At 50.7% G+C, this 15525-nt stretch overlaps 1 protein-coding gene across 6 annotated transcripts in view; it reads right to left on the bottom strand.

Annotated features, from left to right (window-relative positions):
- The window catches only part of LOC106586785 (lysine-specific demethylase 6A), a 113898-nt gene that overhangs the window by 23997 nt on the left and 74376 nt on the right, over positions 1-15525 (bottom strand). For 4 of the 6 annotated variants that reach the window (XM_014174411.2, XM_014174412.2, XM_014174413.2 and 1 more), the window contains 5 exons: positions 13193-13291; positions 12491-12710; positions 11811-11978; positions 4738-4860; positions 4375-4428 (listed from right to left, as the gene is read on the bottom strand). In XM_014174411.2, coding sequence (XP_014029886.2) covers positions 4375-4428; positions 4738-4860; positions 11811-11978; positions 12491-12710; positions 13193-13291 — 664 coding nt within the window. The remainder of the gene's footprint in view (positions 1-4374; positions 4429-4737; positions 4861-11810; positions 11979-12490; positions 12711-13192; positions 13292-15525) is intronic. The other 2 variants (XM_014174415.2, XM_014174416.2) reach the window with 1 other exon arrangement.

Raw genomic sequence — 15525 nt, 5'->3', positions numbered from 1 at the left:
GCATGTTTGGGATGCTCTGGATCAACATGTCTGACAGCGTGTTCCAGTTCCTGCCAATACCCATCAACTTCGCACAGCCATTGAAGAGGAGTGGGACAACATTCCACAGGCCACAATCAACAGCCTTATCAACTGTATGCGAAGGAGATGTGTCGCCCTGCATGAGGCAAATGGTGGTCACACTAGATACTGACTGGTTTTCTGATCCATATCTGTGACCAACAAATGCATATCTGTATTCCCAGTCGTAAAATACATAGATTAGGGCCTAATGAATTTATTTCAATTGACTGATTTCCCTATATGAACTGTAACTCAGTAAAATCTTTTTTTTTAAATATATAAATGCAACATGCAATAATTTCAGTGTATTATGTCACCATTATGGAAAGGGGAGACTCTCACAAACACGATATTGTCAGGTGTTTGGCTCTACGACACCCACACATTTTACAGACATTCTGACTTTGAAGAAGTCTTCTCACAAAACCAACTGTCCAGACCAAACCGTTGGCACTACAAACAAATGTCACCAATATCTAATATTTTTTACAACTTTTACTTCACGACATTCCTAAGGAAAATGTACTTTTTAATCCATACATTTTCTAAAAGTACTTGTTACATTTCGAATGCTTAGCAGGACAGGAAAATGGTTCAATTCACAGACATCAAGAGAACATCCCTGGTCATCCCGACTGTCTCTGATCTGGTAGACTCACTAAACACATCAAGAGAACATCCCGGGTCATTCTTACGGCCTTTATCTGGCAGACTCACTCAACACATCAAGAGAACATCCCTGGTCATCCCTACTGCCTTTATCTGGCACACTCAATAAACATAAATGCTTCATTTGTAAATTATGTCAGAGTGTTGGAGTGTGCCCCTGGCTATCCGTAAAAAAACAACAAGATCGTGCCGTGTGGTTTGCTTAATATAAGGAATGTGAAATTATTTATACTTTTACTTTTGATACTTAAATATATTTAAAACCAAATACTTTTACTCAAGTAGTATTTACTGAGTGACTTTCACTTGAGTAATTTCCTATTAATTTATCTTTACTTTCACTCAAGTATGACAATTGTGTATTTTTCCACCAGTGCCCAGGACTGGGCTGTACAAATTGAAAAAATGTCATTGCGGGTAAAATGAGCCAAAAATAACGTGACAAAACATGGATCTAAAATATACTGCTCAAAAAAATAAAGGGAACACTTAAACAACACATCCTAGATCTGAATGAAAGAAATAATCTTATTAAATACTTTTTTCTTTACATAGTTGAATGTGCTGACAACAGAATCACAAAAATAATCAATGGAAATCCAATTTAACAACCCATGGAGGTCTGGATTTGGAGTCACACTCAAAATTAAAGTGGAAAACCACACTACAGGCTGATCCAACTTTGATGTAATGTCCTTAAAACAAGTCAAAATGAGGCTCAGTAGTGTGTGTGGCCTCCACGTGCCTGTATGACCTCCCTACAACACCTGGGCATGCTCCTGATGAGGTGGCGGATGGTCTCCTGAGGGATCTCCTCCCAGACCTGGACTAAAGCATCCGCCAACTCCTGGACAGTCTGTGGTGCAACGTGGCGTTGGTGGATGGAGCGAGACATGATGTCCCAGATGTGCTCAATTGGATTCAGGTCTGGGGAACAGGCGGGCCAGTCCATAGCATCAATGCCTTCCTCTTGCAGGAACTGCTGACACACTCCAGCCACATGAGGTCTAGCATTGTCTTGCATTAGGAGGAACCTAGGGCCAACCACACCAGCATATGGTCTCACAAGAGGTCTGAGGATCTCATCTCGGTACCTAATGGCAGTCAGGCTACCTCTGGCGAGCACATGGAGGGCTGTGCGGCCCTCCCAAAGAAATGCCACCCTACACCATGACTGACCCACCGCCAAACCGGTCATGCTGGAGGATGTTGCAGGCAGCAGAACGTTCTCCACGGCGTCTCCAGACTCTGTCACGTCTGTCACGTGATCAGTGTGAACCTGCTTTCATCTGTGAAGAGCACAGGACGCCAGTGGCGAATTTGCCAATCTTGGTGTTCTCTGGCAAATGCCAAACGTCCTGCACGGTGTTGGGCTGTAAGCACAACCCCCACCTGTGGACGTCGGGCCCTCATACCACCCTCATGGAGTCTGTTTCTGACCGTTTGAGCAGACACAAGCACATTTGTGGCCTGCTGGAGGTCATTTTGCAGTGCTCTGGCAGTGCTTCTCCTGCTCATCCTTGCACAAAGGCGGAGGTAGCGGTCCTGCTGCTGGGTTGTTGCCCTCCTACGGCCTCCTCCACGTCTCCTGATGTACTGGCTTGTCTCCTGGTAGCGCCTCCATGCTCTGGACACTACGCTGACAGACACAGCAAACCTTCTTGCCACAGCTCGCATTGAGCGAGCTGGATGAGCTGCACTACCTGAGCCACTTGTGTGGGTTGTAGACTCCGTCTCATGCTACCACTAGAGTGAAAGCACCGCCAGCATTCAAATTGACCAAAACATCAGCCAGGAAGCATAGGAACTGAGAAGTGGTCTGTGGTCTCCACCTGCAGAACCACTCCTTTATTGGGGGTGTCTTGCTAATTGCCTATAATTTCCACCTGTTGTCTATTCCATTTGCACAACAGCATGTGAAATTTATTGTCAATCAGTGTTGCTTCCTAAGTGGACAGTTTGATTTCACAGAAGTGTGATTGACTTGGAGTTACATTGTGTTGTTTAAGTGTTCCCTTTATTTTTTTGAGCAGTGTATATAAATACAAATCCTGACTTCTTATATCTCTCAGATACAGGACAAACACTAAAACATTGTTCGTAAAAATCCAAATAACTTCACAGATCTTCATTGTAAAGGGTTTAAACACTGTTTCTCATGCTTCTTCAATGAACCATAAACAATTAATGAACATGCACCTGTGGAACGGTCGTTAAGACATGAACAGCTTACAGACGGTAGGCAATTAAGGTCACAGTTATGAAAACTTAGGACACTAAAGAGGCCTTTCTACTGACTCTGAAAAACACCAAAAGAAAGATGCCCAGGGTCCCTGCTCATCTGCATGAACGTGCCTTAGGCATGCTGCAAGGAGGCATGAGGACTACAGATGTGGCCAGGGCAATAAATTGCAATGTCTGTACTGTGAGACGCCTAAGACAGCGCTACAGGGAGACAGGACGGACAGATGATCGTCCTTGCAGTGGCAGACTACATGTAACACCTGCACAGGATCAGTACATCCAAACATCACACCAGCAGGACAGGTACAGAATGGCAACAACAACTGCCCGAGTTACACCAGGGACGCACAATCCCTCCATCAGTGCTCAGACTGTCTGCAATAGGCTGAGAGAGGCTGGACCGAGGGCTTGAAGGCCTGTTGTAAGAGACCTCACCAGACATCACCGGCAACGTCGCCTACCGGCACAAACCCACCGTCGCTGGACCAGACAGGACTGACAAAAAGTGCTCTTCACTGACGAGTCGCGGTTTTGTCTCACCAGGGGTGATGGTTGGATTCACGTTTATTGGCGAAGGAATGAGTGTTACACTGAGGCCTGTACTCTGGAGCGGGATCGATTTGGAGGGTCCGTCATGGTCTGGGGTGGTGTGTCACAGCATCATCGGACTTAGCTTGTTGTCATTGCAGGCAATCTCAACGCTGTGCATTACTGGGAAGACATCCTCCTCCCTCATGGGTACCCTTCCTGTAGGCTCATCCTGACATGACCCTCCAGCATGACAATGCCATCAGCCATACTGCTCGCCTGTGCGTGATTTCCTGCAAGACAGGAATGTCAGTGTTCTGCCATAGCCAGGGAAGAGCCCGGATCTCAATCCCATTGAGCACGTCTGGGACCTGTTGGATCGGAGGGTGAGGGCTAGGGCCAATACCCCCAGAAATGTCCGGGAACTTGCAGGTGACTTGGTGGAAGAGTGGGGTAACATCTCACAGCAAGAACTGGCAAATCTGGTGCAGTCCATGAGGAGGAGATGGTGGCCACATCAGATACTGACTGTTACTTTTGATTTTGACCACCCCCCCTTTGTTCAGGGACACATTATTCCATTTCTGTTATTCACATGTCTGTGGAACTTGTTCAGTTTATCTCAGTTGTTGAATCTTGTTATGTTCATACAAATATTTACACATGTTAAGTTTGCTGAAAATAAACGCAGTTTGCTGAGTTTGTGTTTTATTTGTATACCTACAGGGGTCCTAAAATTCACAATCAAATGGCTTCATCATCTTAAAACAATTCCATATGTTAACTTAGTAGATATTGCAATTTAAGGGCTTAGACCTACAGGGGTTAACAAATACAGTTCAGGTCTGACTCTGACAGAGAATAACCCACCTGTAGTCTCTGTGCTGTTAGGTACCAGCTGGGGATCTGCTGTTGTACATCACTCTGTGCTCAGAGAAGAGAGAGAGAGAGAAGAGAGAGATGCTCGTCAATATACCTTGTAAACGTTTCAGCGTCATTCCTTTTTGCGTTCACCAGTTGTGTGATGGAGTGGACAGTTCCCAGGCTTTAGTACCCGAGCTGGATTGTTGTCATTAGGCACCAAATGGATGAAAACTTACTGAAAAAGGGTGGGACTATGTCCAATAAGAAACACTCACTTTAGTTATCCGTTGAAACACATTTGAATGAATGCCTTAATGAATATAACCCTAGTTTAGAGTCAGTTGGGCTGGGTAAAAGACTGAACCCTACCTTAGCTGGGCTGGTGGTGCGTTTCCTCTTGGCAGGGCTGGCCTGACTGTCAGTGTGGCAGGGATGGGGAGAGACCTGTGTCTGTACCTGGCCTCCCTCACCTCCCTGGTGGGGCTTACATGCCTGGAAGGGCAGGAGAGGAGGGAGGGGGGGGGCAGGAGTGGAGAGGAAGGTTATAGGGGGAGGCAGGAGAGGAGGGGGGGCAGGAGTGGAGAGCAAGGTTATAGGGGGGAGGCAGGAGAGGAGGGAGGGGGGGCAGGAGTGGAGAGGAAGGTTATAGGGGGGAGGCAGGAAGGAAGGAGAGGAGGGTATGGGGGAGGCAGGAGAGGAGTGGGATGGTTATAGGGGGAGGCAGGAGAGGAGGGAGGGGGGGCAGGAGTGGAGAGGAAGGTTATAGGGGGGAGGCAGGAAGGAAGGAGAGGAGGGTATGGGGGAGGCAGGAGAGGAGTGGGATGGTTATAGGGGGAGGCAGGAGAGGAGGGAGGGGGGGCAGGAGTGGAGAGGAAGGTTATAGGGGGGAGGCAGGAAGGAAGGAGAGGAGGGTATGGGGGGAGGCAGGAGAGGAGTGGGATGGTTATAGGGGGAGGCAGGAGAGGAGTGGGATGGTTATAGGGGGAGGCAGGAGAGGAGGGAGGGGGGGGCAGGAGAGGAGTGGGATGGTTATAGGGGAGGCAGGAGAGGAGGGAGGGGGGGGCAGGAGAGGAGTGGGATGGTTATAGGGGAGGCAGGAGAGGAGGGAGGGGGGGGCAGGAGAGGAGTGGGATGGTTATAGGGGGAGGCAGGAGAGGAGGGAGGGGGGGGCAGGAGAGGAGTGGGATGGTTATAGGGGGAGGCAGGAGAGGAGTGGGATGGTTATAGGGGAGGCAGGAGAGGAGGGAGGGGGGGGCAGGAGAGGAGGGAGGGGGGGCAGGAGAGGAGTGGGATGGTTATAGGGGGAGGCAGGAGAGGAGGGAGGGGGGGCAGGAGAGGAGTGGGATGGTTATAGGGGGAGGCAGGAGAGGAGTGGGATGGTTATAGGGGGAGGCAGGAGAGGAGGGAGGGGGGGCAGGAGAGGAGTGGGATGGTTATAGGGGGGAGGCAGGAGAGGAGTGGGATGGTTATAGGGGGAGGCAGGAGAGGAGTGGGATGGTTATAGGGGGAGGCAGGAGAGGAGTGGGATGGTTATAGGGGGAGGCAGGAGAGGAGTGGGATGGTTATAGGGGGAGGCAAGAGAGGAGTGGGATGGTTATAGGGGGGGCAGGAGAGGAGTGGGATGGTTATAGGGGGGGGCAGGAGAGGAGTGGGATGGTTATAGGGGGGGCAGGAGAGGAGTGGGATGGTTATAGGGGGGGGCAGGAGAGGAGTGGGATGGTTATAGGGGGGGCAGGAGAGGAGTGGGATGGTTATAGGGGGGGCAGGAGAGGAGTGGGATGGTTATAGGGGGGGCAGGAGAGGAGTGGGATGGTTATAGGGGGGAGGCAGGAGAGGAGTGGGATGGTTATAGGGGAGGCAGGAGAGGAGTGGGATGGTTATAGGGGGGAGGCAGGAGAGGAGTGGGATGGTTATAGGGGGGGCAGGAGAGGAGTGGGATGGTTATAGGGGGGGGCAGGAGAGGAGTGGGATGGTTATAGGGGGGGCAGGAGAGGAGTGGGATGGTTATAGGGGGAGGCAGGAGAGGAGTGGGATGGTTATAGGGGGGGCAGGAGAGGAGGGAGGGGGGGCAGGAGAGGAGTGGGATGGTTATAGGGGGGAGGCAGGAGAGGAGTGGGATGGTTATAGGGGGAGGCAGGAGAGGAGGGTATGGGGGAGGCAGGAGAGGAGTGGGATGGTTATAGGGGGAGGCAGGAGAGGAGTGGGATGGTTATAGGGGGGGGCAGGAGAGGAGGGAGGGGGGAGGCAGGAGAGGAGTGGGATGGTTATAGGGGGAGGCAGGAGAGGAGTGGGATGGTTATAGGGGGAGGCAGGAGAGGAGGGGATGGTTATAGGGGGAGGCAGGAGAGGAGTGGGATGGTTATAGGGGGGGCAGGAGAGGAGTGGGATGGTTATAGGGGGGGGCAGGAGAGGAGTGGGATGGTTATAGGGGGAGGCAGGAGAGGAGTGGGATGGTTATAGGGGGGGGCAGGAGAGGAGTGGGATGGTTATAGGGGGAGGCAGGAGAGGAGTGGGATGGTTATAGGGGGGGGCAGGAGAGGAGTGGGATGGTTATAGGGGGGGCAGGAGAGGAGTGGGATGGTTATAGGGGGAGGCAGGAGAGGAGTGGGATGGTTATAGGGGGAGGCAGGAGAGGAGTGGGATGGTTATAGGGGGAGGCAGGAGAGGAGTGGGATGGTTATAGGGGGAGGCAGGAGAGGAGTGGGATGGTTATAGGGGGGAGGCAGGAGAGGAGGGAGGGGGGGGCAGGAGAGGAGTGGGATGGTTATAGGGGGGGGCAGGAGAGGAGTGGGATGGTTATAGGGGGGGGCAGGAGAGGAGGGGGATGGTTATAGGGGGAGGCAGGAGAGGAGTGGGATGGTTATAGGGGGAGGCAGGAGAGGAGTGGGATGGTTATAGGGGGAGGCAGGAGAGGAGGGTATGGGGGAGGCAGGAGAGGAGTGGGATGGTTATAGGGGGAGGCAGGAGAGGAGTGGGATGGTTATAGGGGGAGGCAGGAGAGGAGGGGGATGGTTATAGGGGGGGCAGGAGAGGAGTGGGATGGTTATAGGGGGAGGCAGGAGAGGAGTGGGATGGTTATAGGGGGGGCAGGAGAGGAGTGGGATGGTTATAGGGGGGGAGCAGGAGAGGAGTGGGATGGTTATAGGGGGGGCAGGAGAGGAGTGGGATGGTTATAGGGGGGAGGCAGGAGAGGAGTGGGATGGTTATAGGGGGAGGCAGGAGAGGAGTGGGATGGTTATAGGGGGGGGCAGGAGAGGAGTGGGATGGTTATAGGGGGAGGCAGGAGAGGAGTGGGATGGTTATAGGGGGAGGCAGGAGAGGAGTGGGATGGTTATAGGGGGGGCAGGAGAGGAGTGGGATGGTTATAGGGGGGGGCAGGAGAGGAGTGGGATGGTTATAGGGGGGGCAGGAGAGGAGTGGGATGGTTATAGGGGGGGGCAGGAGAGGAGTGGGATGGTTATAGGGGGGGGCAGGAGAGGAGTGGGATGGTTATAGGGGGGAGGCAGGAGAGGAGTGGGATGGTTATAGGGGGGGGCAGGAGAGGAGTGGGATGGTTATAGGGGGAGGCAGGAGAGGAGTGGGATGGTTATGGGGGGGAGGCAGGAGAGGAGTGGGATGGTTATAGGGGGGGCAGGAGAGGAGTGGGATGGTTATAGGGGGGGGCAGGAGAGGAGTGGGATGGTTATAGGGGGGGCAGGAGAGGAGTGGGATGGTTATAGGGGGAGGCAGGAGAGGAGGGGATGGTTATAGGGGGGGGCAGGAGAGGAGGGGGATGGTTATAGGGGGGGGCAGGAGAGGAGTGTGGTGGTTATAGGGGGAGGCAGGAGAGGAGTGGGATGGTTATAGGGGGGAGGCAGGAGAGGAGTGGGATGGTTATAGGGGGAGGCAGGAGAGGAGTGGGATGGTTATAGGGGGAGGCAGGAGAGGAGTGGGATGGTTATAGGGGGAGGCAGGAGAGGAGTGGGATGGTTATAGGGGGGGGCAGGAGAGGAGTGGGATGGTTATAGGGGGGGCAGGAAGGAAGGAGAGGAGGGTATGGGGGAGGCAGGAGAGGAGTGGGATGGTTATAGGGGGGGCAGGAGAGGAGTGGGATGGTTATAGGGGGGGGCAGGAGAGGAGTGGGATGGTTATAGGGGGAGGGAAGAGAGGAGTGGGATGGTTATAGGGGGAGGCAGGAGAGGAGTGGGATGGTTATAGGGGAGGCAGGAGAGGAGGGGATGGTTATAGGGGGGGGCAGGAGAGGAGTGGGATGGTTATAGGGGGGGGCAGGAGAGGAGTGGGATGGTTATAGGGGGGGCAGGAGAGGAGTGGGATGGTTATAGGGGGAGGCAGGAGAGGAGGGGATGGTTATAGGGGGGGCAGGAGAGGAGGGGGATGGTTATAGGGGGGGGCAGGAGAGGAGTGTGGGGGTTATAGGGGGAGGCAGGAGAGGAGTGGGATGGTTATAGGGGGAGGCAGGAGAGGAGTGGGATGGTTATAGGGGGGGGCAGGAGAGGAGTGGGATGGTTATAGGGGGGGGCAGGAGAGGAGTGGGATGGTTATAGGGGGGGGCAGGAGAGGAGTGGGATGGTTATAGGGGGAGGCAGGAGAGGAGTGGGATGGTTATAGGGGGAGGCAGGAGAGGAGTGGGATGGTTATAGGGGGAGGCAGGAGAGGAGGGGGATGGTTATAGGGGGGGCAGGAGAGGAGGGGATGGTTATAGGGGGGGGCAGGAGAGGAGTGTGGTGGTTATAGGGGGAGGCAGGAGAGGAGTGGGATGGTTATAGGGGGAGGCAGGAGAGGAGTGGGATGGTTATAGGGGGGGGCAGGAGAGGAGTGGGATGGTTATAGGGGGGGGGCAGGAGAGGAGTGGGATGGTTATAGGGGGAGGCAGGAGAGGAGTGGGATGGTTATAGGGGGGGGCAGGAGAGGAGTGGGATGGTTATAGGGGGGAGCAGGAGAGGAGGGGATGGTTATAGGGGGAGGCAGGAGAGGAGTGGGATGGTTATAGGGGGGAGGCAGGAGAGGAGTGGGATGGTTATAGGGGGGGCAGGAGAGGAGTGGGATGGTTATAGGGGGAGGCAGGAGAGGAGTGGGATGGTTATAGGGGGGGGCAGGAGAGGAGTGGGATGGTTATAGGGGAGGCAGGAGAGGAGTGGGATGGTTATAGGGGGGGCAGGAGAGGAGTGGGATGGTTATAGGGGGAGGCAGGAGAGGAGTGGGATGGTTATAGGGGGAGGCAGGAGAGGAGTGGGATGGTTATAGGGGGGAGGCAGGAGAGGAGTGGGATGGTTATAGGGGGGGGCAGGAGAGGAGTGGGATGGTTATAGGGGGAGGCAGGAGAGGAGTGGGATGGTTATAGGGGGGGGCAGGAGAGGAGTGGGATGGTTATAGGGGGAGGCAGGAGAGGAGTGGGATGGTTATAGGGGGAGGCAGGAGAGGAGTGGGATGGTTATAGGGGGGAGCAGGAGAGGAGTGGGATGGTTATAGGGGGAGGCAGGAGAGGAGTGGGATGGTTATAGGGGGAGGCAGGAGAGGAGTGGGATGGTTATAGGGGGAGGCAGGAGAGGAGTGGGATGGTTATAGGGGGGGGCAGGAGAGGAGTGGGATGGTTATAGGGGGAGGCAGGAGAGGAGTGGGATGGTTATAGGGGGGGGCAGGAGAGGAGGGAGGGGGGGGCAGGAGAGGAGTGGGATGGTTATAGGGGGAGGCAGGAGAGGAGTGTGGGGGTTATGGGGGGAGGGAAGAGAGGAGGGGGTCAGAGCAGATGCCAAAATCCTGACAACAACCTAAGTGATACTTCTAATCAGAAATCTCAGAGCCAACAAACTGTGTGAAAGTATTTTTCTTGGCAAGAGGAATGAGATGAATTTTAATGTGAGAAACTTAAGGAACAAAAATATCTGGGTTACCACCGTTTACCATCAAACCTTTGGTGCCATGGTAGTTTTAATGTCAAACGGTTATCCAAGAAAAAAAGACAAGACATGCAAGTTGACAAGGAATTAAATATTCATAGTCACGAACAGATATCAACAGCATATCAGTAGTTTACATTCATTCTGTCATGTCATGTCAAACAGCTAGTCAGGGTGAGGAGATGGGGTGAGTGAGAAAAGGACTTGACTTATGACCTGTACTGCTCTATTATGAACCACACAGAGAATTACACCTAGTAAATCTACTGTATTATGAACCAGAGAATTACACCTAGTACATCTAATGTATTATGAACCAGAGAATTACACCTAGTAAATATACTGTATTATGAACCAGAGAATTACACCTAGTAAATCAACCGTAAATTCCGGACTATACTTTTTCCCCAGCTTTGAACCTCGCAGCTTAAACAATGACGCGGCTAATATATGGATTTTTCCCACTTTCAATTTCTTTCCCCCAAAAAAAACACATTCTGTGACGTGCTCAGTTTTTTGGCGGCATGAAGCTTTCATTAGACCAATGAAATTGCCGAACGGGTTAAGGTCAAACAACTTTTTTGTTTACTGTTTAGATTAAATCGAGCGCTCTCAAACTTCCCATCACTCTGATTACGGTAGTCATTTTGTCACCCTCATCATGACAAAAGACACGGAGAAATGCATATGAAGCAGCTTTCAAGTTGAAGGCGATTGATCTGGCTGTTGGAAAAGGAAATAGAGCTGCTGCACGGGAGCTTGGTCTTAATGAGTCGATGATAAGACGTTGGAAACAGCAGCGTGAGGAATTGACTCAGTGCAAAAAGACAACTAAAGCTTACTGCTAATTTTTAATTTTTTGTGACAAGCCGTGTTTCGTTAAAGCCTATTTATTTTTGTTACAAGCCGTGTTTCGTTAAAGCCTATTTATTTTTGTTACAAGCCGTGTTTCGTTAAAGCCTATTTATTTTTGTTACAAGCCGTGTTTCGTTAAAGCCTGTGTAAAGTTCATTTGTTTCAATGTACCGGTAGGCACCTGCAGCGTATAGACATGTGCGGCTTATTTATGTTCAAAATAAAAAAATCAAAAAAAAATCTGTGGGTGCGGCTTATATTCAGGTGCGCTTAATAGTCCGGAAATTACGGTACTGTATTATGAACCACACAGAGAACTACACCTAGTAAATCTACTGTATTATGAACCAGAGATTTACACCTAGTAAATCTACTGTATTATGAACCACACAGAGAATTACACCTAGTAAATCTCCTGTATGTGAGCTTAGTGTTTGTGAGGGGGATTCTCTCAACTCAACTCCTTTGGTTTGTCTGCACTGATGCAAAACGTTTCTAGACCGGTCAGGTGAATGTATATATTGCTAGAGGGCATCCACTGTATTCAACTATCCTGAGTTTGCAGATCAGTGCCAATGAGAGGAGGAAGACGAGGAAAGATGAAAGCTATTAAGATGCACCAGGACAGGTTAGTTTAGGTAGAAACAGGGGTTTGTTAGCTGGGGGGGGGGGTCTCTCTCGAGGTCTCACCTGCTGCTGTGCCTGTGGCCCTGGGCTGCCTGCTGCAGTGTTCAGGCCCCCCTGTCTGGAGGTGAGCTCAGCGGGGATGGGCAGGCTCCACGCCTCCTCAATACTAGGAAGCATTTTACCACCCTCCCCCCCCGCAACACTACCTGTCTGAGGGTTACACAACCGAGCCTATAGGAGGAGGGGGAATGGCATAAAGACACATTTCAGTACTGCTCTACGTTATGGTAGGACAACCCACTGACTGAGCACCTTGTTACACTATAGGTAATTGCACATGAAATACAGCCTCTCCAGAGATGAGATGAAGTCAAATGAAAATAATCACTCAAAGAATGGTCAATGCCATGAGATTATGTCTTACGATTACTGGTGAGAATGTGTAGTATCGCATCAATATGAATCAAGTGTTCATATCTCAATGATTCAAATAAAAAAACTGAATAATCACATCCTTTACAATAAACAAGGATACACACATGTATAAAATACAACTCTTTCAGAGAGTGAATAATGTCATTGGCTTTAAAACACATACAAACACTGCAACACAACTCACAGCACTACGTTTAATAGAAAACAGACAGTAAAATAATTTGCTTCTGCTTGGTGTGTGTGTGTGTGTGTGTTTTCATATCTCTGCATGTGTGTGTGTATCCCTCCCTCTCTGCATCCCTGCCTACCTGCAGCAGCTTAATGCGGTGTGTGAGGACAGCGGTGTTGGTGCAGGCCTTGCTGCGCGTGGCGTTGATGTAACACTTGATGGCGTCGTGCGGCTGCCCGCAAGACTCGTAGAGCGTGCCCAGGTCCATCCAGGCAGCCGCATGACTGTGGTCCAGCTGCACTGCACAGATGTACGCCTGCAGAGCGTCCATAGGCTGGTTCTGCTGCTGGTACAGAACACTGGGGGAGGGAGGGAGGGGGAGGAGAGAGAGGGAAGGGAGGGAGGGAAGGAGAGAGGGGAAGGAAGGAAGGTAGGAAGGGAAGAAAGAGAGAGGGGAGGGAAAGGAGAGAGAGGGGAGGGAAAGGAGAGAGAGGGGAGGGAAAGGAGAGAGAGGGGAGGGAAAGGAGAGAGAGGGGAGGGAAAGGAGAGAGAGGGGAGGGAAAGGAGAGAGAGGGGAGGGAGGGAAGAAGGAAGAGAGAAAGTGAGAAAGAGCAAGTGATGGGGAGAGGGGGGAGTGCATGGAGTTTTTAGTGTCCTCTCTCCCTCGGGTGGCCACACGCCAAGTCTATCCATATGTAACTCTAGGGACCACTACCTCCCTCCTGTTGCCATGGCCAACACCTATAAGCCTTCAGATTGAGTAATCCTTTAAGACTTCTCCAAGGTTCCTACAGACAGATGATAGGTGAGTACACGCTGGCTGCAGTGTGTCAGGTCTTACCCTATGGAGCACCAGGTGTCAGCGCTGGCCTCAGACTTGTCAATGGACTGTCTGTAGGAGATGAAGGCATCCTGGACTTTCCCAATACTGGAGTAGCACCTGGAGAGAACACACATTATGCTTAGTACTATCAATATGAGTATGAAGAGAGAGATACTGTCAGACTGTCAGAGACAGAGAGGGCGCGAGACAGAGAGGGCGAGAGAGAGAGAGAGGGAGCGAGACAGAGAGAGGGGGAGCGAGCCAGAGAGAGGGGGAGCGAGCCAGAGAGAGGGGGAGCGAGCCAGAGAGAGGGGGAGCGAGCCAGAGAGAGGGGGAGCGAGAGAGAGGGGGAGCGAGAGAGAGAGGGGGAGCGAGAGAGAGAGGGGGAGCGAGAGAGAGAGGGGGAGCGAGAGAGAGAGAGAGAGGGGGAGCGAGAGTGAGAGAGACAGGGGGAGCGAGAGTGAGAGAGACAGGGGGAGCGAGAGTGAGAGAGACAGGGGGAGCGAGAGTGAGACAGGGGGAGCGAGAGTGAAACAGAGGGAGCGAGAGTGAAACAGAGGGAGCGAGAGTGAAACAGAGGGAGCGAGGTTGCAAGAACGAGAGACAGAATTAACAAAAAACTGAAAACTAGAATGCTATTTGGCCCTAAACAGAGATTACACAGTGGCAGAATACCTGACCACTGTGACTGACCCAAAATGAAGGAAAGCTTTGACTACCGTAATTTCCGGACTATTAAGTGCACCTGAGTATAAGCCGCACCCACTGAATTTTTTTTATTTTATTTTGAACATAAATAAGTCGCACATGTCTATAAGCCGCAGGTACATTGAAACAAATTAACTTTACACAGGCTTTAACGAAACACGGCTTGTAACAAAAATAAATAGGCTTTAACGAACCACGGCTTGTAACAAAAATAAATAGGCTTTAACGAAACACAGCTTGTATCAATTTTTTTTTAATCAGCAGTAAGCTTTAGTTGTCTTTTTGCACTGAGTCAATTCCTCACGCTGCTGTTTCCAACGTCTTATCATCGACTCATTAAGACCAAGCTCCCGTGCAGCAGCTCTATTTCCTTTTCCAACAGCCAGATCAATCGCCTTCAACTTGAAAGCTGCATCATATGCATTTCTCCGTGTCTTTGCCATGATGAGGGTGACAAAATGACTACCGTAATCAGAATGATGGGAAGTTTGAGAGCGCTCGATTTAATCTAAACAGTAAACAAAAAAGTTGTTTGACCTTAACCCGTTCGGCAATTTCAATGGTCTAATGAAAGCTTCATGCCGCCAAAAAACTGAGCACATCACAGAATATGTTTTTTGGGAGATTTTTTTTTGAAAGCGGGTAAAATCCATATATTAGCCGCGTCATTGTTTAAGCCGCGAGGTTCAAAGCCTGGGAAAAAAGTTGCGGCTTATAGTCCGGAATTTACGGTATGTACAGACTCAGTGAGCATAGCCTTGCTATTGAGAAAGGCCACCGTAGGTCGACCTGGCTCTCAAGAGAAGACAGGCTATGTGCACACTACCCACAAAACGAGGTGGAAACTGAGCTTCACTTCCTAACCTCCTGCCAAATGTATGACCATATTAGAGACACGTATTTCGCTCAGATTACACAGACGCACAAAGAATTCCAAAACAAATCCAATTTTGATAAACTCCCTTATCTACTGGGTGAAATACCACAGTGTGCCATCACAGCAGCAAGATGTGTGACCTGTTGCCACAAGAAAAGGGCAACCAGTGAAGAACAAACACCATTTTAAATACAACCCACATGTATGTTTATTTTCCCTTTTGAACTTTAACTATTTGCACATCGTTACAACACTGTATATTGACATATGACATTTTAAATGTCTCTATTCCTTTGGAATTTTTGTAAGTGTAATGTTTACTGTCCATTTCGTATTTTTTATTTCACTTTTGTTTATTATCTATTTCACTTTCTTTAGCAATGTGAACATATGCTTCCCATGCCAATAAAGCTCATTACAACAGCCTCCACAATCGATCAGTCCACTCAAACAGGAGCCAATGAGACGGGTGTCTTGTACACCATTTATTGTTGTTGTTGCTAGTGCTCCATTAAAGAAATCTTGGCCGACCAACAGCCTATCAACCAAACAATTGACCGGTTGACTAAATGAGGTCAGCCCTAAAGCTAACACTCTACACACAGTTATGCAACTGCACATCTACAAGCTCAAAGGGTGACTACAGCTCATGCAGAACCATGCATTCAGTGGTTCTACCACACAACAACCAATAGCAGAAATCCCACGGCCTGCACTTCCCACTTGCACCAACTTTGACGATAATTACTTTATTGAGAAAAAATGT

The sequence above is a fragment of the Salmo salar genome, chromosome ssa25 (assembly GCF_905237065.1).
Source record: "Salmo salar chromosome ssa25, Ssal_v3.1, whole genome shotgun sequence".
Lineage (NCBI taxonomy): Eukaryota > Metazoa > Chordata > Actinopteri > Salmoniformes > Salmonidae > Salmo > Salmo salar.
Note: the sequence above shows the minus strand (reverse complement) of the source record. Positions and strands in the feature narration are given on the sequence as shown.